General features: G+C 45.4%; 2 protein-coding genes across 9 annotated transcripts in view; one reads left to right on the top strand and one right to left on the bottom strand.

Moving 5' to 3' along the window:
* KY (kyphoscoliosis peptidase) overlaps positions 1-1,438 on the top strand; it is a 48,240-nt gene extending 46,802 nt beyond the window's left edge. Inside the window, exon 12 of the mRNA XM_038570941.1 lies at positions 37-1,438. The gene's annotated coding sequence lies outside the window, so the exon portion shown is untranslated. The remainder of the gene's footprint in view (positions 1-36) is intronic.
* A 19,070-nt stretch (positions 1,439-20,508) lies between these two features.
* The window catches only part of CEP63 (centrosomal protein 63), a 54,759-nt gene continuing 51,657 nt past the window's right edge, over positions 20,509-23,610 (bottom strand). For 5 of the 8 annotated variants that reach the window (XM_038570934.1, XM_038570937.1, XM_038570933.1 and 2 more), the window contains exons 14-15: positions 23,024-23,303; positions 20,509-20,905 (exon numbers count right to left, since the gene is read on the bottom strand). In XM_038570934.1, the coding sequence (XP_038426862.1) occupies positions 20,747-20,905; positions 23,024-23,303 (439 nt within the window). In that variant the 3' untranslated portion in view covers positions 20,509-20,746. Of the gene's footprint in view, positions 20,906-23,023; positions 23,304-23,610 lie in introns of those variants that run through there. The other 3 variants (XM_038570938.1, XM_038570939.1, XM_038570940.1) reach the window with 3 other exon arrangements.

Genomic DNA, 23,610 nt, shown 5'->3' with positions numbered 1-23,610 from the left:
TCCCGATGAGAACAACGTGCGTCTTTTTTAAAATAGTGTAGCTAATGAATACATTCTGGAGCATGCGGAGGATGCCACCCAGCAACACAGGAGCTGCCCCAGGAAGCAAGACAAGGCCCAGCCTCGCAAAGTGTCTGCGGAGCAACCACGTGCCCCTCCGTCTGCGGCGTTAACCAGGGCCCCCCCCCAACCACCCCACCCCATTTGTAAAGACAGCTGTGGGCGCAGCCAGAAATCACCTGTATTTCTCTCCACTGAAGTAAAAATACATGAAATGAAATCCAATCTTCATGAATTTTTACACGCATGCTGCTCAGGGTGGAACGCAGGGCTGCATTTTGAAGTCTTTTATTCAAATCCCCAGCTTTGTTTCCTGGTGGCGCCGTGGCGCGACGGTGGAATGGCACGGGCGCTCCCTGGTGCCCAGTCCGCGAGCTGCCGAGAGTTCACGCTCACTCCGGCTCACTCCGATGTTGGTGTCACGTTCACCGCGTGCTTCCTGGCGTGCACACGGAGCGCACAGGCTGTGGGGCGAGCTTGGGGACTGCCTGGCAGGGTGAGAAGACACCGGGGTGTGCCACTGGGGAGTGTTTTGCCGGGAAATCCCATCTTGACATGCAAACCCTGGGTATGAGACTGGAAGGGACAGCTCTGCGAGCGCTCGTTACTGTGCCCCCATTGTAAGGACCGAACCGATCACACTCCGAGCTTTGGCCCCGCAAGTCCTAGGACGGTGGCCCTCACCCCAGGCAGCAGGGTGCAGAGGTCGGGGAGGGTGAGGGAGTTAACTGCTCTTAACTCCTTGCGTGCGGCTTGGTTGGCTTGGTTCCCAAGCGCCAGCAGCACAGCTGGAGCCCGTTTCAATCTGATTATGATCATTGTGAGCTCCCCATATGCTACATTGTCCCACCAGAGGCAAACCTCTCACCGCCTGCTGAGATTAAAAGGAAATAAATAGAGTAACTGAAGCATGAAGGATTTAGGCTAGACATAAAGAACTATTTCCTGTTTTTAAGCAGGAGGGACACGTTGCCAAGAAAGTTTGTGAAATCCTCTTCTCAAAGGACTTGGAAAGTAGAAAAGGTTTCCCAGTGGTCTGGGTATTAGACGCTCTGCTCACTGGAAGGACTAAATTCTCACCAAACCAGTTAATCCTTAAAATACGCTAGATGGCCCCCAGCAAACGCAAGGTGAACAGGATTGCCGCATCCTTTGCTGTTAGCAGCGTGTTCAGAGGCGGGTGTGCATCCGCATCCCACATCACTTTATCTGGGGTCTATCATTTCATTTGGAATAAGTAGCTGGAACTCTTAAATGGTGATTACTTTTCATAATGTGTGTGTTGAGTTGTGTGGGCCAGTGGCTGTTGAGTATGCTTTCCCCACATTGTTGCTGGTGTTGTTTTTCAATAAAATTTATATTCATTTTTATCCAACAATGTAATTATCGATCTGTTCTTATCACTGCTCTCACAAGGGGGAAAAAAAATAGGAAAAAGCACTTTCATGTTCAAAGGGAGCCCTAGCAGAAAAAAAAAAAAAAAAATCAATGTCCCAGCCATTTGAATGTGATGGGGAGATGCAAATGCAATGTCAGGCAAATAGCTATTTCACATTAAAGAAAACATAATTAGGTTAGCTCCAACCCCTCTCACTCACATGCCTTTGAAGAACATGAAGGCAGTGTTTCTTTCATTGAATCTTGTTTAACTTGAAATTTTTAAAGTCAATCCCAATTTTTGTTATTAGGAGGAGGAAAAAAATGTACCCAAAATGCCTATCAGCCTACTTTTTTTGCTGTTTTGAGTGTGTGTGTATATTTATACATATCTTGATTTTCATATATATACAGAAACTTTCTAGCAATTTACCTAAACAGATTATTCATAAATTAGACATTTAGGGGAATAGAGAAAGTGAACATCCAGGCACCTCTGAGAAGCTGCTGTAACCATGGAGACCATTCTCGTAGCTGTAGTGTGAAGGACAGAAAGAACTGTGTTCGCAAATCTGGCCTCGCTCATCCCTGCCCGCTGGACCCACAAACGTGAGCCCCAGCATACTCCTCCCGAGGAAGGAAGCGCACAGGTGGACCGTGTCTTTAACAGCATATTAAGGAGAAGTCAGAAGAAAGGCTCCCACATTAATAGGAGGAGGAACTCTTAAATTCTTAGAACGGTCTGAAAATGCCACCCCCGAGGCTGGAATGGATGACCTCTAACGTCCCTTCCAGTCTGGAGAGTTTGTGATGCTGTGTCTCTGTGAACAAATGCTGGCAGGTGGTAGACCTGGGATTGTCAGTTTCGGAACATCTGAAGGGCCCTGCTGTGTTAAGAGCCTGCCCTGCAGCCCCCAGCAGACTGCGCTGCTGGCTCCTCTCTTGCCTAAGGGCAAGGGGCTGGAAAAAACCCAGCAGAGGGACCAAAGGGAAAGCAACAGCCCCTGACAGGATGCGGCTTCTCTCTGATTTTGCAAGCAGAACAAAAGAAAATAAAAGTCAGGCAGCAATTGGGATGCCTTCCCTTAGATGTCCCACAGGCATCCCCGAATCAAAAGATACTGAACCGAAGTCACTCTCTTCCCCCAAATTACCTCCACCTCCTCCTGGGTCCTCAACACAGTAAATACATCCCCATGCCCGAGTCCCCAAGTCAGACTCATGATGGTCACTAGTGACCCCTTCATTCCCCTCAGTGATGAAAGTCCATTTCACTTTTTTTTTGATGAGTGGTCCATTCTGATCCACTCCCCCAGCCCCGCACCCACTCCACTCTCACAGCCTTTGCCATAATCCAAGCCTTCATCATCTCTCAGCTACGCTGTCGTGATTGCTTTCCATGATGACATGAGGGCCCCACCACCACCACTGCCCCATGACGACTCCATGTTTCCTCTTGTAAGATCACCAGGACTGTTGGAAACCTAAGACAAGGTTTCCATGAAGGCCTTCCAGAAGAAGTTCACCATCTCTGGTGAAAGTATCATTTGTGTCAGGTGCTGATGGAAAAGGTAGGTCTTCAAACAAAAACCAGTCTTAACAGAGAGGCAGAAACTCCTCCTTTTTCCTGGACTCTGAAAGGCTGGGTGCTGAGGTCTTCACTCACGGGCGGTGCTGTGTAGGGTGGCTCGTAGCACCACAGCTAAAGGAGGACCTGTGACAGGGTGAGTGGTGGAGCCTAGCCTGAAGGTGAGTGAGCGACACCTTGTAAATCAGATTATCCACATCCGTGGCTCATAGATTTGCCTGTTCTCCTCCTGGAACCAAAACAGTATTGATCATATGTTCAAATGTGCCAGGTGGGCTTCCTGGCCGGCAGATGCTGAGACACAGGAATGCAAGTGGGGTACCAGAGGGTAATACCTGTGAAAGATAAAGCAGGAGGAAGCAGGATCAGGTGGAGAGAACTTCCGACCGTGGTCCAAGTCCCGGACAACAGAAGAATCCCATTGTGCCGAAACAGCCAGGCCCTAGAGACCCCAGTCTGCTCAGTCACTGGCTGCGGGCTGACCATGAAAGAGCTTGGCCTCAGCTCAAAAACAGCATAAGGTTTCTGATCCATCATGTGAGAAGCCTAGAAGCCATCACTTCCCTCCAACAGGTAAAAAGCTGGCAAGTTGAAACATCAACAACTCTTCCTCTGTCTGTAAAAAGTGAAGTCACAAAGTAAACCACTTGCCCCCCTTCCCCAAACTGGAGAGATGATACAGAGAATCACAACCCACCAGAGCAGAAACCTCCATGGGAACCAAAGCCTGGGTGGGAAAACCTGAATTGTAAATTGATGAATTGCTGGGGCTCCATGTGGTCAACGTTGAGAGTTGAAAACCCTCCAGGGGAACTCAATCATCAGGACCCCCACATTTTTGTGAGTTTTATCTCCTGGATCTCTACCAGGTCTTACAGTGAATATCAGATAAAAATCCCTGCTTCTGGAGTGAAGGAAATGGACGTATCTACAAGCAGAAAATTAGTAAGGACATGGTTAAACACAACACCACCCCCAAACTACTAGATACAGTTGGCATCTATAGACTACATCATCCAACAACAGCAGATTACATATTCTTTCCAAGCGCACATGGAACATTCACCAAGATAGACCATATTCTGGGCTACAACCCCCCCACTTCCCCCCGCAAACCAACTGAAAAGAATAGAAGTCACACGATGTCTGCTCTCAGACACAGTGGAATTAAACTAGACATAGGTAACAGAAAGATGACTGGAAAATCCCAATATATTTGCAGATTAAACAACACACTTCTAAACCGCTAACGGGTCAAAGAAGAAATCTCGAAGGAAATTTTAAAATATTTTGACCTACACGAAAACAAAAACACGACTTAACAAAATTTGAGAGGTACAGCAAAAGCTCTCTTTAGAAGGAAATTTAGAGCATTGAAGGCATATATTAGAAAAGAAGAAAGCCCTAAAATCAATGATCTAAGCTTCCACGTTAGGAAACTAGAAAAGAGAAGAGCAAAGTAAGCAGAAAAAAAAGAAATAATTTAAAGAGTGGAAATCAAGAAATTGAAAACAAGAAATCAATAGAAAAGATCAGCAAAATCAAAAGCTTGGTTCTTTGAAAAGATCAATAACATCTATGAGCCTCTAGCCAGGCTAGCTAAGAAAAAAAAAGGAAAGACACAATTACAATATCAGAAGTGAAAGAAGGAAAAAAAAAATAACAGAAGTGAAAGAAGGGGTATCACTAGATCCCATGCACGTTAAAAGGATAATAAGGGAATACAACGAATAACTCTGTGCACCCAAATTTGAACACCTACGTTATCAAATGGTCCAATTCCCTGGAAGCCACAATCTGCTGAAATTCATACAAGAAGCAATAGTGATCTGAATTGGCCAACAGGCCCCTCTTTTTAAAGAAATCGAGTCAATAATCAATAGCCCTCTACGAAGAAAGCACCAGGCCCAGAGAGGTTCACTGGTGAATGCTACCAGACACCTAAGGAAGAAATTATACCAATTTTCTACAAACTCTTTCAGAAGATGGAAGCAGAGGGCTCACTTCCTAACTCATCTGAGGCCAGCATTACCCTAATACCAAAACCAAACACAATATATAAGGAAAGAAAACAACAGACTAATAATATCTCTTGTGAACATAGATATAAAAACCGTTCCACCCCCTCCCAAAATTAGCCAATTGAATCCAACAATGTATAAAAGCTAAGGCAGACTGTAAAGGCACTGCCAGCTGAAAGCTCTCAGGTATCTGAGAGACTCGTGGTGGAAGGGGCAAGCTCGCTCTCTGGAGTCTCTTTATAAGGACACTAATCCCATTGATGAGAGCACCACCCTCTTGACCTAATCACCTTCCAAAGGCCCCGCCTCCAAACACCATCATATTGGGGATTCAGTCTCAACCCATGAATTTGGGTGGGGGGGATAGATACAAACATTCAATCTATAACCCCGACTCTGGCTTCGCACTGCTTTCTCCACTTTGTCTCTCATGACTCTCCATGAGATTCCTTTTGCAAAACTCAACCGCATGACACCAGACACCGTGCTTTTTACACATGCTGTTCCTTCTCACTGGGAAGACTTTCCCTCCCTCTTTCTCTGGAGAAGCCCGGCCAGATCCCTTGTCAGCCCTTCCTTGGCCTTTCCGCTAACCAGGCCCATGTGGAATTATGTGCCCACCTTCCACATTCAGTTAGCACTTTGTTAGCTCATCTGTTAACCAGGGACTTTCTGCATGATTCCTGTGATCGAGAGGGCACTTAGAAGTTCACACACTTGGTTATGAGTTGTTTGACCACAGTTACTTTGATTTTTCTCCATGGCACAAAATAGGGGTTTGGTAAATGCTTGGCAAGTGTTTCATTGGGAGAACAGTAAGGGATGATGAAGACAGGACCAGCGAAGTAACATAACTCAGCAGTCCAAGAACACTCACTGACATTTGCTGACGTGTTTCACCGAGACTGGCCCCTGTGCCTTTCGCCCGGCTCTGGACACCAGAGCCTGAACTGCGAGGAGCACCCAAGATGCTCTCTGGAAGGGCTACACCTCAGGAAGGGCTGGGAAACTGGGATAGGGTGAGATCTTGGAATGACCACCCTGGGGAGTGTTGAGGAGGTAGTTTATGGTGGTCTTCAAGGAAATAGGTGGGCTTTTCACCAAGACCAGCAGCCCGCACTTATTTATGAGGCTCTAAAAGAGGACACATGCTTGTGCCACAGAACAGAACTTGAACACAGGGCTTGAGCTTTCCAAGAAGAATGACCACTCTGTCTGTGAATGGCAGGGGGCGGCCAGGACTCTTTGGCCCTGAGTAACTTCATGAAGTTGCTTTCCTCTACCTAATTGTGGTTCCTGCCTCAGATTTCCCTCTAGGACCCTGTTTGAAGGAGATTCTATAACCTAAGCCTGGTGCTCCTGGTTAGGAGCACAGAAATAAAGCTAAAGGCACCTGCCCGTCCTGCCCACACCCGTCCATCCAGAGCAAACTAGCCCACTGACAGCCGGTCAGCTGCCAAACCGTAGGTCCAAGGGTGGTCTGGACGCCTCCCGACACCTCTGGGTTCCAGGGAGATGCCACCCAACACGCCCATGTGGAGCACCCAATGCGCGCAGGCACACCGCTCCAGGCATGTGCCCGCCGGACTGGCTTGCTATTTCATCTCCACAATTAAATGACACCTGCGTTTAGAACAAATGATCAATACAGTTTTGAGGTGAACATCAATTTGTCATTTCAAAAATGAATTCATAGATCTTGGGACTTATTTACACGGCTGTCGACCAAAAAGGCCGTTGAGTTACATCATCCTCAATAGTCCTTTCCTTCTTTTTTTCTCAAAAAAAGAGATCTACCAAAGTAGATGCCCGGGAGCGAGTTTCTCTGCCCCCGTGGGAAATGTATGTTTACAGGATGACAGAAACTGCCACCAGCCGGGAGTGCTGGCACTGCTTGCCACCAGGAGGCCATCAGGGCACCCGATCGATGAGAGGACTGCCCTTCTTCCCAAGGAACCCCCCCGCCCTCGGCGTGTGCGGGGATTGCTTTGTTCCCATCAGGAGGGACGGCTGACTGCCTCTCTGACACAAGGAATCAGCCATCACTTCACCCCGGCTGTGCAGGGACAGAGGCGGTGGCGCCCCGCTCCAGGGTGGCAGGGACGACCGTGGAGAGGCTTGCGGCCTAGGCGCACGGAGCAGCCGCGACCACAAGGTGCCAAGAACAACCGGGCTGCATGATTAATGATGGACAGATGTTGGGGGTGAGGGCCCCTGGCAGCTCCCACATGGACAAAGAATGGCGACAAGGGACAACGAGGAGACGTTTGTTTCAACCGAAATGACTGCAGGATTACAAATTGCTCCCTGAACACTCGGCTGATGTGTTTGTGTGTACGTGAACACCAAGGGGATGGGCAAATTAACATTTTATTACACTGTAAAAAAATTAAATGTAGCCAAGATGCCGGAGGCGTTTTGAGGCTGTCCCCTCCTCTGCCCATATCTTTTGTGATGCCTCCCCCCCGCCCCTGGGAACTGGTGGCGAGCGTGGGCACCATGAACCCTTTGAGCATCCATTTCTTTAGCATCCGATCTCCTTCCTCACCTCCCAGGAGAAACACAGAGAAGAGAAACATGCTAACTTGATCGCGGGAGGAAATCCACTCTGTCAGTAAAAGCTTCACTTGACATTTTTAAAGCTCAGCAAGAGAGTTAAAAGTCCATTTTAAAAGGAGGACAATGGGCCTCTTTCTGGAAAGATGGCCTCTGAGCTGCCTCTCCCCTGTTGGACTGTAAAGCTGTCTTGCGCCGCCAGGAGCCACTGATGTAGGATTGAAGCCTCAGTTTCTTTCTACAAACACTGGTTTGAGCTGGGGAAGCCCCGCGGCCAGCAGGAGACCCCTCCTCGTCGAGCTCCAGGCGGCCCGAGGCCAGGGGAGGCCTGCGGCCCTGCCCCGTCCCCAGTATCAGGCGCGACAGGAGCACGGACCCCCAGCCAGCCCCCTGGGTCCCGTCCCAGCTCGGCCACCCTCTGCTTTTGGCAAATGACTTGATCCTCCCCGGCTGGGTTTCTGCAGCAGTGAACTGAGCATAACGTGCGCACCCACCACGCAAGTTTGCCCTGAATTCACGTGAGTACAGCGAACGGAGTAGCCCCTGGCACGTAGCACCTGCTCGGTGAATGTCAGCTGCCATCACCACCACACCATTGGTGTCCCCAGCATTCTGAGGATGGTATTGAAGTGCCATGTGCTGTTCCCGGAGCCGTGTGTTGAATCTAAAAGGTCACGGGCCCCTCCTGACATCACAGCCGTCTCTGATGCCAGCCTCTAAAAGAAGAAATCTTGTCTCCGATCCTTGGCCACCTGCCCCTCCTAGAATCTTCCAGAGACCGGGAGCTCATCACTCCGTGAAACAGCTATCCCGTTACTGGATGCTTCTGTTGAAAGACCCTCCCTATTTGTAACTGCCTGAAATTCAAGCAGTTGAGCCAATCCACCCACTGGTCCGTGGACAGACCTGTACTATTCCGCGATCACCCCATGCAGGCATTCTGGGCCACCAGGGCCAAACCCAGCTCATCCAGGGCTCTGGGAGCTGACCGCAACAGCTCTCATCTACCTAGACGAGGAAGGGGAGCCCGAAGAGAGGGAGAGAAAAGGAAAATCTCCCACTCAAGAGAGCCTGCACATCAGCATCTGAAACCCCATGAAGAAAGGTGAGCGTCACAAAATGTAAGCAATCTGCACGCTGTGTGGTGAGACGAGCCCCGAGCCCTAAGCCCACAGCATGCCCTGCACCTGGCTGCCCGGCCTGTATCCTCCAAGCATTTCTTCTCCGAGAAAACGGACCAACCCAAGAAAAAAGACTCACAGGCACAACCTGCGGCCAGCACTCCAGTGACAGGACCAGGACCCCATTGGACCACCTCTAGGAATCCCTCAGACACACACACATACACACATGCACACGCAGGCATGCACACACACACACACACACACGGAAATCACACACACAGTTTGTGAGCGCATCTGCGGTGGTTTTAAAATACATCCACAGATTCTCTGGTACTCCTCCCTCCCTAAGGTGGAGCCTAGCTCCCATCTCCTTAAGTATAGTGGGAGCTATACTTAGTGACTCTCTTCTAACAGATAGAATGTGACACAAATCACAGTGTGTGATGTTCAAGATTAAGACGTATATGGCATTACCACTTCCTCCTGTAAACCGAGAACGGGGTGCACTGGGACCAGGAGACTCCTACAGAAAGGAGGGGCAAGGGGACACCCAGGAGGATGGTAATGGGATAAATCTGGAGAACAGCTTCACAGCAAGGACGATGGACCCAGTGTAGAAAGGAGCAGGGCAGACTGGTCCAGGAGGCATGTCATAGGGAAAAAATCAAACAGGACAAATGACTCGGTTACCCGATGCAGCTGACTTCACTGGGGCTATGTTAATGACACTGAGGAGTTTGTGGGACTCTTTGGTGAAAGCTATGTTGAAAACAAAGCAAATGCTAAATTCACGTGGAAAGGTTGTACCCCCCAAATCGTATGAACCATAGTATGCTATACGTGGGTATCTACACGGTCATACTAATGTAAATGTCAAGTACTGATGATGCAGATGCTGTGTTTAGATAGCTCGTGTCATTCGAGCCCCCTCTCCCGTCTCCCAGTTTTGAGGACGAGGTAGCAAATTCTTCCTTTCTCAGTAATGTTCAGTAGGTTTTTGTGGAGCTTTGCATATCTTTTATTAGGTATATTGCTAGGTATTTACAGGGGAACTTTCATGATGTGGTAATGGTATCAATCTTAAAGTGCGTTTTCTAATTGTTGCTAGAATATAGACATAGGGTTATACGACATGAAATCGTGCTGTGTGTTCTTTGTGGATGTGTACAAATCCAAAAATATAGCTGTGAGGTGTTAACACCATCACCAGATAGCACTTGCTTCTGGAAACAGAAGAAAGGCATGGAATGAGACCAAAACAGAGACGTTTTCAGTAATCTTTTATTCTATGTAAGTTTTGAAGAATATATGACGAAATGTTGGCATTTGTTAAATTCAGGGAGAAAGAAATCATCCGTGTCGCTATTTTTAAAAAGACAGGGGCACCTGGGGACACAGCTGGTTGAGCATCCAACTCTTGGCTTCAGCTTGGGCTAGGACCTCGGGGTTGTGAGTTCGAGCCCCACATTGGGTCCCGTGCTCAGTGCCCTCTGCCCCTCCCACTCATGCTTGCTCTCTCTCTCAAATAAATAAATAAATAAATAAATAAATAAATAAATATTTTTAAAAATCTTTGCCTAACCCAGGGTCTCAAAGATTTTCTCCGGTTTTCTTCTAGAAGTTTTATGGTTTTAGCTCTTAATGGAAGTCACTCTATTGCAAGATGCGCCCCATTCTCCATGGAGGATAAAAAGAACACATGGTGGGTGACCAACCTCTCTGGCATCTGTTTCCCCTGGAGCCCTGCAGACAAGAAGATGGCCTCTCCTTTCCTCCTGCCGCCTTCCCCACCCCCTTTCCAGGGGGCCTTGCCTGTGATAATGGACCCTGCCTCCGCCAGCCAACCTTATCACCCCAACACTGGTGTGCAGAGGTTGCAAACTTTACTGCTTGGCATGCACAGTGTTTAAAAAAAAAAAAGTTAATGCCAATATTTAAAAATCAGGAAAATCACATCAAAATCTGACTGGCCAGCTTTTCTCAAGAAGCCCATGAACATCTCCACAGAGGGTTGAGTTGCAGCGCCCCCTTTGGACAAACTGGCTGTCCAGGTCACGGCACACCTGCCCCTCCAACTGTCTCCCAGGCCCTGAGGCCAGCCAGGGTCAGCTGCCCTCTTCGATGCTACCTGCAAGGCCCCATCTACAGCTTTTCCATCCTCTTCCCTATTCAGCAGCTCACCTGGCCTCCTGACAGCCTTGCTGAGCCAGGATCAGAGTCCACACTCTGCATATGAGGAATCTGCCCAAGGGCGTACAGCTGCTAAGTGGCTAGCTGGCTTTGAGGCCCTCCCCCTGTGCTCCCAGACTCCTTTCCTGGGCCCCATCGCCCTGGGCACTGAGGCTGTCTTTAGGCATTGGTGATGCAAATTGCTAAGGGCACAGGTGTGTTACTAGGCTGTGGTGTGCACCTGTCAGAGGTTCTGGGAGCATGAAGGAAGCTGAGGATCGTATCACCTGCGCTGACATCTGCAGGGAGTAGCAGGAGCTCAGGCTTCTAAGATGAGGGGTTTGCTTGATTAAATGTTTGATGAATGGACTAATAAATGGATGAGCTGTCATCTGAGTAGGCCACATATGTTTAACCATTAATCAAAATAGATTTTAACTGCAGAAATATTTTAGCTGAGGCATATAAAGAAAGAAGAGGAAGGGCAAGCCTGCAACGTGCCAGAACCCATGCCAGGCCCCACCATGAGTTCCTCTCATCTTGTGGCTGAATATTTTGGAGGGGACTTGGCATGAAAAGCAGAGACAGTAATACTTGCACAACCCTCTGGGGTAAAAATGGAGAGGATTTAAAGGTGTCTATATGGGACAAAATTCATTAAAGTTTCTCTGCCATATGTAATTATGATGATAAAAATAAAATGCAAGTATTAGAAAAGACATTGAATTTATATGAAACTTCCAATATAATCTTTTAAAAAATTTAATGAAAACCCTGAGCTTTCTTTTGTGACTTTAACTTTTATATAAGGATTTATGCTTGAAACTGTTACACACAATTCCCGATCAAGGTATTTTTAATTAACAATGTCTTTAAATTCATCACCGTTCACCCTGATGAGAAACTTTGCAAAGTAGTGATAACATTCTTTACAACATTAATTTGAAAATTACAACAATATAGATCGTATTTAAAGAGTCTAGTTGCAAAGAAAAAGTCTAGTTGCAATTTCTCTTCCTTCATTGACAAATTTATTGTTGATGTTCCTAGTGATATTATAGATAGACTTTTAACCCAATCAAACATTTTTAGGTCTAGTGCAAAACACTAATTTGGGTAACTTCTGAATCTTGTTGGAGCAGTCAACTTGTAGCTAGCTTCGGGTAAGGCGTGGTAAGGGGTATAACAGCAGACAGGATTATCTGACCTTCGCTGGATAATGTTTGCCTTGTTCATAGTATTTAAGCTTTAATGTCTTGAGATTCCACAAAGATTGAGACTGTTGGATTGTTTTTTGAAGACAGAGATTTTGGTCTGTTGTCTAGAGATACACCTACAAGAACATCACCTGGCCCCCCTACATCAACCACCCTCAACATGTCCCTTGCCCCACAGTTTCCAGGTGGCTGCACTTGGGCTGCAAAATTCTCTTTCGGGGCACAGAGCACCAGTTCCTCCAGTGTTCCATTGGCCCCTTGTCCACAGTGGACAGTGGCATCCTCCGCAGCTCTGTCGAAGATGTCCAAGTGGTCCAGCTTCTCCCTGGTCACATGCCCACCCCAGGCTTGACCTGGCTGCCCCAAATGTGAGGACTTCCAAGGATCCAGGGACCCCAATAACCCAGGTGGAATGCTCTGGCCTATCAACGCACAACAGCAGTTCACCAAGATGCCCAAAGGTATGCCATGAATAAAAAAAAAAAAAGGAAAGAATGTTCCCCTAAGTTGGTGACACTAAGCACAAATACTACCCCCTGTACAACAGTGAATGTTCACAGAAAACCAAACTGACCCAGGTATGAAGTAAACCATTAAAAAGCTCTAAGCCTCTACGTTCTTAACCTGGAGATCACAGACACCCCTACCAAGGAGTCCAAGGATAGAATGTGGGGCTCCGTGAACTTGGATGGGAAAAATTGACATCCTAATTCTCAATAAGCCCTAACTGAAATTTAGCTTTTTTTCCATTAGGAATATAGGCCATAAACCACAGCAACTACCAGTACCTGGGGCTTTATTCCAGTAGAAATCAGATATTTTCATAGCTCATTATACTTGTTGTAGACATCTCAAAATACTATTTTCATGCAGCACTGCTTTAAAAGCACAGTCAGCAACAGACCTGCCACTTGGTCTTGTTATTTAATGAGTTAATAAAGAAGCATATAAAATGCCATATCATAAATTTGTTTTTTCTTAGGTTTTGATAACAGACCGTTGAAATGGTTGGGTTTTCCTTTTAACACTACGTGTTTTATTTTATGTGCTTAGGCATTACTTTGAGGGGTCCACAGGCTTCACCACTCTGCCACAGAAGTCCCTGGCACACAAAAGGTTAAGAACACTAAATGTCTAAGGCCACCAGCTCCCAGTGGTTTGGAAAGCAATAGGGGAGGCAGGGAGAGGGATGGAGGGGTAGAGGGATCTTGGCCAGTGAAAGGAAAAGAGGCAGTTCTCCCAGTTTCATCCTGGCCCTAATGGATATGATATGCAGCATTTCCCATTCTGCTTTGGCATATTTCTAAGGAACACGTATTAATGTTGAAAAATTTCAGATCTCTGGAAAATAGTTTGAAAAACTTGGATTTAGGGGAGGACAGCCTGAGAAGATACTGGAATTGCCTAGTGTTGCTTTAAAATGTGTTAGTATTAAGACTTTTTGGAGCAAAACAAAAAGATCAGGTGATGTCTTCTTAGTCTACAAGCAGTAGCTCATGCAGACGGTAGCAGGCTGAACATGCCAGCCACCTAGAAACTTTCCTATCCTTTGCTCACGGTCCAGGACTAAATATGAACAGGTTAGGATCCCACGCTGGGCTGAGGGCCTGTCAGGGGGATCACTGGGGAAATCACTTGTGTCCTGCCCTGCCACAGCACTCCTGGGTTTAAGGGGACCCGCACATACAGAGTACTTGGGAGTGGGCTATATACTCCACCATGGTTGAAGAAACTAACTGGGGGAGGGGGGCTGTGTGTGCACCTGGGTGGCTGAATGAAGCATCTGACTCAATTTCAGCTCAGTTTATGATTTCAGGGTCGTGGGATCAAGCCCCGCATCAGGCTCTACATTCAGCAGGGTGTCCGTTTGGGATTATCTCTCCTTCTGCCAATCCTACCCCATGTGCTCTCTTTAAAATAAGTCTTTTTTAAAAAGAGAGAAAAGAGGGGCACCTGGGTAGTGTAATCTGTTAAGCGTACAAGTCTTGGTGTCAGCTCAGGTGGTGATCCCAGGGTCATGAGATCCAGCCCTGACTGCATGTGGCTCCACGCTCAACATGGAGCCTGCTTGGGATTCTCTCTCCCTCTCCCTCTCCCTCTGCCCCCCTTGCTTGTTCCCTTTCTCTCTCTCAAATAAATAAATAATCTCTTTTTAAAATAAGTTAATTTTTTTAAAAAGAAAATAATTGGTAGGAAACACTTTTTGTCTTGTTCATGACATTGAATTTGAGACTGAGGACCTGAAACACGTGTTCTAGATTGCAGAAAGCAACTACCAGTACCTGGGACTTTATTCCAATAGACTGGTGAGGGACTGGTGAGTTGTTTTAGTTCATGCGATCCATCAGGGGCAAGACAAACCCAAAAGAAGGCCTATCGAGAGGCCCTCATTGCTTCCCCAAGCCAGTGCCATGGATTAGGACAGCTCTGGGAACTGACAATTAGCTCAGTCACAGTAGATGCCTCCCAAAGGAGTGGTTGTTCCATAAAAGCACTGGGCAAACTAATGTCAGATGGTCTTAGCTGATCTGTGTTCCATAGCGGAAGAAATGAGCAGGTTTATGTAATGGATCTGGCTTTTCTTTCTCTATTTTTCCCCAGTCATGCTTGGAGAGATACTGGAGGATTTGCCAGGCAGTCTTAGGGCACAAGTGCCATATTCACACACTTCCCTATCATTGGTCTGTAACGCTCTCTAAAACGTTCTGTACGCAGTCCTCCTCACCACTGAGGGTAGTGCCAGGCATTTCTGCAGCCCCTCCATACATGATGCTTAGCCAAGAAACTCTGCCTGGCTGATCATTATGGACTTTGCTGCCAGGACCCTCAGTAATCCTGGAAACCGCTCCCCACCCAGGCAGCACAAGACCACGCTCTGCTGGAGAATGAGCTGGGGCCTTGCAGTGTGCCCAGCTCCTGGCAAAGCCCTCGCCCACATTACCTCGCAGTACAGGACTGCTCCGCTCACAAGCAATTATACAGACAGAGCTTGGCCACCCCTTCTCTAAAGAGGACCACCACTGTTACTCCTGAATGTGAGTGCAGAGTGGAAAATATGAGACTTTGATATGTATGTGCTGTTAAGTGCTGTGATGTTTTCTGAATATAAACTTGAATTTTTTAGGCGTTGCTACGCATCAGGGAGGCTTTTTTGGGTAACAGCTTTATTAAGATATAATTCACATACCATATAATTCACCCATGTAAAGTGTATAATTCAATAGATTTTGGTTGAGTGATATTCAGAGTTGGGCAACTATCACACAATCTACTACAGAACATTTTCATAACCCTCCAAAAGAAACCTCTTTAGTCTTCACCCCCCCAGACCCTCCTTCTTACTGCCGCTAGCAACCACCAACGTACTCTGTCTCTGCAGATTTGCCCATCATAGCTTCTTCGTATAAATGGAATCATGCATATGTGGTCTTTTGTGACCAGCTTGTCACATAATAGAATGTTCTCAAGGTCATTCAGTATCATGGCAGCAGTATTTCATCCCTTTCTTTTCCCAAAACAAATTCCATTGTCAGTATCCACATTTTATCAACTTACTGGTTGATGGACATTTAGGTTGTTTCTACTCGTGGCCACCACGAGTAATGCTGCTACGAACGTTCACGTGCTACTCGTTGTGTGGACTTGTTTTGGTTGAGTTTGGGCATGTACCAAGGGCTGGTACTGCTGGGTAAATGGTAACTCTAAGTTTAACTTTTTGAGGAACTGTCAAATTGTTTTCCAGGGTGGCTGCACCATTTTACATTCCCATCAGCAACGTATAAGGTTTCCTATTTCTCCACATCAACACTTGCTATTGTCCATCTTTTGTATTATAGTGGCTGTGAAGTGGTATCTCACATGATTTTGAGTTGCATTTTCCTGGTCAGGTGATGTAGAGCATCTTTTCCATTTGCATATCTTCTTTAAAGAAATGTCTATTTAGATCCTTCACCCACTTTAAAATTGGTTATTTACCTTTTTATTATCGAAAAGCTTGAGTTTTTAATGACTATTCAACTGCATTTTAAAACTTAGCCCCAATAGGAATTGGTTGGACTCCTGCAATTCTCCATCTCCCCCCAGAAAATAGAAGACAATTCTGGGAAAATTCTAGTCTCTAAAAAAAGTTGTGGTTCTTGATAATTTTTTTTGGCTCACAGATATCCTTGAGAATCTGATGGATGCTTTCTGACAGAAAAGTGGACACATGCAAATTATCTACTTTGCATTTAATATCAGAGAGTTCCTGGATGTTCCACCATTCAAGCATCACTTTAATAAGGTTTTCTTTTCATAAGAAGAGTATATACTTACTTCTGATTGTACTGTCAAATCATTTGAACCAGGCCTTAATGGGCAACATAAAATGGCCAAATTCTAGGTTCCCACAGAGGAAAAATGGGTGAACTGGTTGTCAGATTATAGAAATCACACTGTGGAGAAATAGCTTTTAAAGAAGATTGCTTTTCAAGGCTGCAGTCCATCATTTCTCTAAATTTTCCCCTGTGGTCAGGCCAGACCACAAGAGCTTTACACCATCACATTTGGGACCACCTTAGAACTGGTCTCTGATTGCACGTCAGCCTTTGCCATCAGCCTGCACTGAAGCCCACTGTAAGGAAGCTGTGCAGATTCTCTTATTTTTATCCAATACAGAAGTGTTGTAGGACCTCTACTAATGCTCATACACCTAGCCAAAAGCTCATATGCACACTCAAAAAAGATGTGCTTCTCTTGAACCCATGGTCTGTTTTGATCTTGTGGGTGCCATGAAGCCTTTAAGTAATGTTTCCTTCTCTGCTTTTGCCCTTAAGAAGCTCAGAGGGAAAGTTGCTGCCTGCCCCTCGCACCTGAACTAGATGCTGGTGTGTGAATGGACATGTCCGGCCCTCATTTTTCTCTTGTCTTGATTCCACTGTTGGTTCTTTTTGATACATTTTACATCCTATCTCAAACTATTTCTAGAACCAGTCAACAAATCTCTAACCTTGCCTTTATACGCTTGACTGCCATTCGTGACGACTATTTGCAGATGTATGTTCTTAATGACAGAACTTATTTTACAGTTATTTTTCTCATATGTAACCTTTAGTTTCCAGACTCAGGAGTGTTTTGCAAACAGATTACCCAGAGTTTACTAGGTGTTATGTATCTGTGTATGCTAGGGAGGGTAGAATTTTTTTGAGGAGACATAATAGAAAGTGTATTTTGGGGGCCCCTTCGTGGCTCAATTGGTTAAGTGATTAAGCGTCTGCCTTTGGCTCAAGTCATGATCTCAGGGTCCTGGGATTGAGACCCATGTTGGGCTCCCTGCTCAGAGGGAAGTCCGCTTCTCCCCGCCCCCCTCTCTCTGCACCCTCACCCCACTCATGCTCTCTCTGCCTCTCTCTCAAATAAATGAAACCTTAAACAAAAGAAAAGAAAAAAAAAAAGAAATAGTGTATTTGTTTCTATTCAATGAGTTACTTTCATGGCACTTACTAGGCCAGGTACCTTACAAATACTAACCTTCACACAAACCCTGTAAGGGAAGTGGTTTTTATTTCCCCTGTTTTATAGATGAGAAAGCTGAGATATGGACAGGTTAATTAACTTACCCAAGATCACACGGCCAGTAAATGGTAGAGCTAGGATTAGGATTAGGCTGGCTTGCTTGCCTGCAGAGTCCACACTCTCTATTCCTAGGCTCAGCTAAAGAGAGCCTGCACTTTGGGATCCAGGGCAAGCCACTTAATTCCTCCCTGTCACTTTGGAACAGTGACACACACTGCCTCCTAGGCTTATTGAGATCAAAGGCTCCGTAGAAAGGCAGCATCCTACTCACAGTGAGAACTCAACTTTGTCCTCTTCAGCTAGAAATCCAGACCAAAATTCACTGGGAATGCTGGCCAAGAGGAATGAGGCAACTCATCCAATACAACACCATCTGTAAACACCAAAAGTACAGGAGAGCACCCTTACCTTTCCATCTCACGTGAGTATCCTGTGCACAGAGAGCACAGAGAAACTAGCTCAAATTTAGTTTGACACATTTTAATATTTGGCATATTTTTTTGAAATACGAAGTTGGGAGATTAAATTATAATCAAACATGCTGACAAATTTAGACCGTTTACCTCAACTTTAACAATGCGGTAGAAGTTTAAGGAAGTACATAGTACCTCACGATTCCTTAAGTATCTCCAGCAACTAGAGTCTGTCCTTGTCCCTCCTTGTTGGCATGGGCCATGGAAATTTGGGATTGTACCCTACATATTTTAATTGGAAGCTTCAGACAGTCTGAAACTCAGAAATCCCCATATACTGACCGATTCGGATGGGTACAATATTTTTAGAGTCTGCAAAACCCTTTCAGAAATGTATTTTCAGTAAATCCTCTCATCCCCATTTTACAGGTGGGTGCACTGAAGCCCAGAATGGCAGTGATTTTCATTGACTGAGTAGTTACTTAGTATCTACTATGTGTGGGACACCACCTTGGATGTAGACAGGACCTTGTCCCCTGCTTTTACGGAGTTCCCAATTCAGTTTTAGTTTAACCAGTTGACTGTGAGAGACAAAAATTAGCACAGTGTGGTTGGTGATTTGAGAGGGACACACACAGGATGCTGTAAGAAATGAGAAGCTCTCCTACTCTGGTCAGGGGCTATGGGAAGGCTTTGCGGAGCAAGATAATAACAGCATGTAAAAGTGTGGGAAGAGGAGGCCAACCCAAGGAACAGCATGTACCAAGGCACAAAGGGAAAATGTGGTGCATCCGAGGAAAGAGATTTATCCATGGGTTCAAACTCTGAGTGCTTGCATAGTGCTGGGCTTGTGCTGGGTGACAAGGACCCCACCATAAACCAGAGAGGCTCCCTCAAGGAGCACATGGGCAGAAACAATAAAAACGTAAATCTAGGGGCCCTTGGGGGGCTCAGTCAGGTCAAGCATCCAACTCTTGATCTCAGCTCAGGTCTTGATCTCAGGGTCATGAGTTCAAGGTTCATGTTGGGCTCACGCTGGGCATGGAACCTACTTAAAACAAAATAAAACAAACAAAAAACGGGGCAGCCCCAGTGGCTTAGTGGTTTAGCACCACCTTCTCACCTTCTCCAGGGCGTAATCCTGGAGACCTGGGATCGAGTCCCACGTCAGGCTCCCCGCCTGGAGTCTGCCTGTGTCTCTGCCCTGCTCTCTCTTTCTCTCTCTCTCTATGTGTGTGTGTGTGTGTGTGTGTGTGTGTGTGTGTGTGTGTCTAATAAATAAATAAATAAATAAAATCTTAAAAAAAAAAAAACAAAAAATGTAAATCAAGTAACAAAATGATTGCAGGGTGGGCAGTACCATAGAGGGAATAACTCAAGGCAGTGAGTTACAGAAACTGAAAGAAGCCAGGTCAGAGGTCTCCTGAAGATGGAATGTTAGAGTGCACACTTGACCACAAGAAACCCCAACCATGGGTGAGGTGAGACAGAGGGATTCCAAGCAAATGACAAGGACAACGATCCTAACAGGCTGAAGCTGGCTACACTGGAACCGGAAAGGCAGGTGTGCCTGGAGCACAGTGGAGGAAAGACAATGCAGTGGGTGGCACAGGCAGGCCCCGTTACCCCAGGCCCTGTAGGCTCTGCAAAGCAGTTTGGAGGTATTCTGAGAGCAGTAAGCAGCTTTTGAAGGGTTTTGAGGGAGGTAGAGGTGACAATGTTTCATTTACTGGGGGTCATGAGTAGAAGTAATGCCAGGTAGGAGGCTACTGCCAGAATCGAGGTGAGAGATTGAGTTAGTTTGGATCAGGGTGGTGGAACTGGAGGAGAGAAGTGGCTGCATCTGAGATAGATTTTGGAAGCCGAACTGATAGGACCTCCTAATGGCATGGGCATGTAGGTATGGGATCTAGCTACTCTTCTGATCCATTTCCTGTGATCCTCATATGCCGGCATCCTTCAGCACCCCAGGCCCTGCATTCTGCTCTCTCCCTAAACACTCTCCTTGGTAGACTTTATCAGGTGGATCTTATCAGCTCTCCATGGTTTCAAACACCTTCTGCACATTGAGATCTTTGTCTGCCCTTTAAACATCTCAGTAATGCAGATACCATTTCCATCTGACATTCCATAGGCACCCCACACCTCAAACCAGCCCATCCTCTCCTTTTTCCTCTCTCTCATACTTGTGTTCGGAGTAAGAGAGAGCTTCCTGTCCAAGCTATTTTGCCCTTGTACATGCTACTAGCACAACTGGCTAGTAAGCAGCAACACCAGGACATCAGTCTAGATCAGTTTGACTCTGAAATCCATACCCCTACCACATGCCTCTTTAGTTGCTTTATTTTCAACTTGTATCATAAAATCTTTAGTCTATAGCTATTCACATTTAAGTCAAGAGAAAATATCACTTTATAATAAATATTAATGTGAGGGGAAAAAAGTCAAGCAAAGTGGTTTATTCTTACAGGTTATTGCTGGGAAAAGTTCTTCCAACAAACCAGTGCAGTGACAATGACTTAGAGAAGTATCAGTTCTTCAGACTTCTTCACAACAGTGTTAGGCTGTCTTATCTTCGCAATTTTTCTATTTGTATTTTGAAGAGACACTACTTTGGGTGACAACAACTCCATTTTTCTTTCAAGATTTGTGATATTTTTTAAAGAGGTTACTTGAGGGTTGTGAACTGTTTCACTGTCTTTTCACTCTCTCTTTTAAGTTCTTCAATATGGGCATCCAGGCGCTCTAGAATATGATGCGACCTCAGCTCCTCCTCTTCCAAAAATCTGGTAGCTATTGAACCAAGAGGAGATACAGGCAAGGGACACTAGAGGAGAAACAAATTTTGACATATGTAAACTGAGCAGTATACTTCTCAGATGCAATTTCATGCTATTTTCTAACTAGAAATATTAAAAGGTGACTTTTAAAAAAATACTTTTTTTCTGAAATTTGTTTTTATCCTAATGGTAAGACAGTAAAGAAAAAAAAAGAGGGTGCCTGGATGGCTCAGGCACAGTTAAGCATCTGCCTTCAGCTAAGGTTATGATCCCAGGGTATTGGAATCAAGCCCTGAGTCACGCTCTCTGCTCAACGGGGAGTCTGCTTCTCCCTCTCCCTCTGCTCCTCCCTCCTGCTCATTCTCTCTCTCTCTCTTTAAAATAAATAAATACAATCTTTAGGGAAAAAAAGAAGTTGTTCCATAAAAATTATCACAGACCTCTTCCTTGCTGACCTAAATTATATAGATGTAAAGTATCATATAAACATATTAGTTATGGGTCTGAAGAATATCTCTGTTTAGACTTTGTATGAAGTATATAAATAGCCTTTAAGAGCCTTTAATACCCCAGAAGAGAGTATACTCAAGGTCTGTTATTTAAAATTCACTTTTAAACTCTGAATATGTTACTTTGATTTTAAAGCAGAACAAATCTACTGTGAAATCAATACTTTCTCTCCTTCAAAAACCTCAATCCATAATCCCTCATCTGAAACTCCAGGGGCCACCATGGTATTTCAGAAACCAGACCTCAGAAAGGTAATATAGGACATGCACCACACACAGTCCCTCCTCACTTGCAGTAGTTATTTCTAGAGTCACTTCAAACACTGAGTTAGTGAATAACGAATTACTGCTCCTTGGGGAAACACACACACACACACATACGCACACACACATGCACAGACTATCATCCTAAAAACAACTCATCCTGGTAGGCTCCATTTTCTTTATTTTACAGAAAAGAAAACGAGGTTCAGAAGTGTGAAGTGACTTGCCTAAGGCCATTCCACTAACAGGTGCCAGAGTTGGGATTCCAACCCTGTTCAGCAGGCGCCAGAGCTCACACTCCTGGCACTACACTGCAATGTCCCCAATTCCTCCCCCTCTGGTCACCTCTGTGTGACAGCTGGACTGGAGGCACCTTGGCCAACCTCAGCGGCGAATGTGCAAGCCTGGGGATTCAAATTTTTCCCAGCTCTGCACATGACCACAAGTGACTATAGGAGTCCCTATAGTACTGACAGGGGGTTACAAATAGCTTAGCGAGTAGGCAATTCACCAAACCAGAACCCATAACTGACAAAGATCAACTATATTCCCTTAGTGGAATCTGAGGTAATGTCCCATAATCAAACATACTGATATTTCTGAAGGAAAATGCTAGAGGGGATTAAATAAAGTCTATGCATATTATGACATTGGTTCAGTTCAGGGCAGGTTTTCATGCCAAATAAGTTTTGCTGCTAAACATAGGAAGGAAGTTTTCAGAAAGTTTTTGAATCTCTGAATCACATGTAAGTGAAGTGGAGACTTATTTTAAAAACAAAAGAAAACCTTTCCGTGGACTTGTCAGTACATTAAAAAGTCAAAAATACTGAACTTTCACAGGTGTGGGACCATTAACTGGTGAGGCAATGAATGGCTAGAGGCAAGTGCTTCAAGTCTGCATAGCAGGTGCAGGAACATGGGGCCAGCGCCGTGTCACACTGTGTGGTTCCGAATCCATGTTCTGGACACGTCAAATGCAGTTCCTTCCTCTGCCTCCACCCACCCTCTATGTCCCTTTCCCACAGTTCCTTCCTTCTTCACTGTCTACACCTCAGTACTATCTTGGCATCCAGAAATATTCCTTGAACCAACCATTCCAATATAAAATCAACCCTCTCTGAAAAAGGAAAGGAATTTCCAAATTAGGGTTAAAAATAAAGGAATAGCTATTAATTTTCGGAACTAAAATGAATTTTGAAAAGTAATCATGGCTCAATGTGTCTTGACAAGCAAAATCATAAGACATACATACATGAGAATAACATGGAGTACTTAAGATAGAGAACTAGTAAGAAACAAACACACCCCATCACCCTCCCTTTCCCTTCAAATAAAAAATAAAACCAAACTAAACAGACTTAATAAACTAGTAAGATCAGAAAGTTTCCATACCGAAGATATAAACTCTTCTTCATCATTTATACTCTCAGAGATAGTGTCAGAATAATTGGCTTCGTTTGTATCTAGCACTGAAGGCAAAGAGTTAGTTTTACACAGAAAGTTAGAAGGCAAAGAGACGGTGGAACTGTAAGGGGTGATCTGAGAACTCAGGGGGCTGAGGACCCTGGACATGGGCTCTATACTATCCAACGCTTGTCGTCTCGGAGAATGAAGACCTGTTTTGTAGTGCTCAGTCTTTACTCCATCATGTCTGTACGGGCCATGGGTTGGCCTGGATAGCAGATTAGAAAACAAAACAAATATAAATTGTAGTAACTTTTCTCTTTTAACATAGAACTGTTGCAGGAAGTTCGCTTAAAAATAAAGGAACAGGCTAACCAGTAAGGCTGTAATTTACAAAGTGAGCAGCCCACTTAGACCACATGTTCTTTCCATCCATTCAGGCCCAATATCTAATCCCCACTGCCAGGCCCCGGCCCTCAAAGGAGTACAATAGAGCAAGGAAGACAAGCTGCCAGAGTAACCTAGTGTGTTTGGTGCTAGGCCAGAGGGAAGTACTGTGCATACAGAAGGGCGCC

Source organism: Canis lupus, chromosome 23 (assembly GCF_011100685.1).
Source record: "Canis lupus familiaris isolate Mischka breed German Shepherd chromosome 23, alternate assembly UU_Cfam_GSD_1.0, whole genome shotgun sequence".
Classification (NCBI taxonomy): domain Eukaryota; kingdom Metazoa; phylum Chordata; class Mammalia; order Carnivora; family Canidae; genus Canis; species Canis lupus.
The sequence above is the reverse complement of the archived record's forward strand: the minus strand, read 5'-3'. Positions and strand labels throughout refer to the sequence as shown.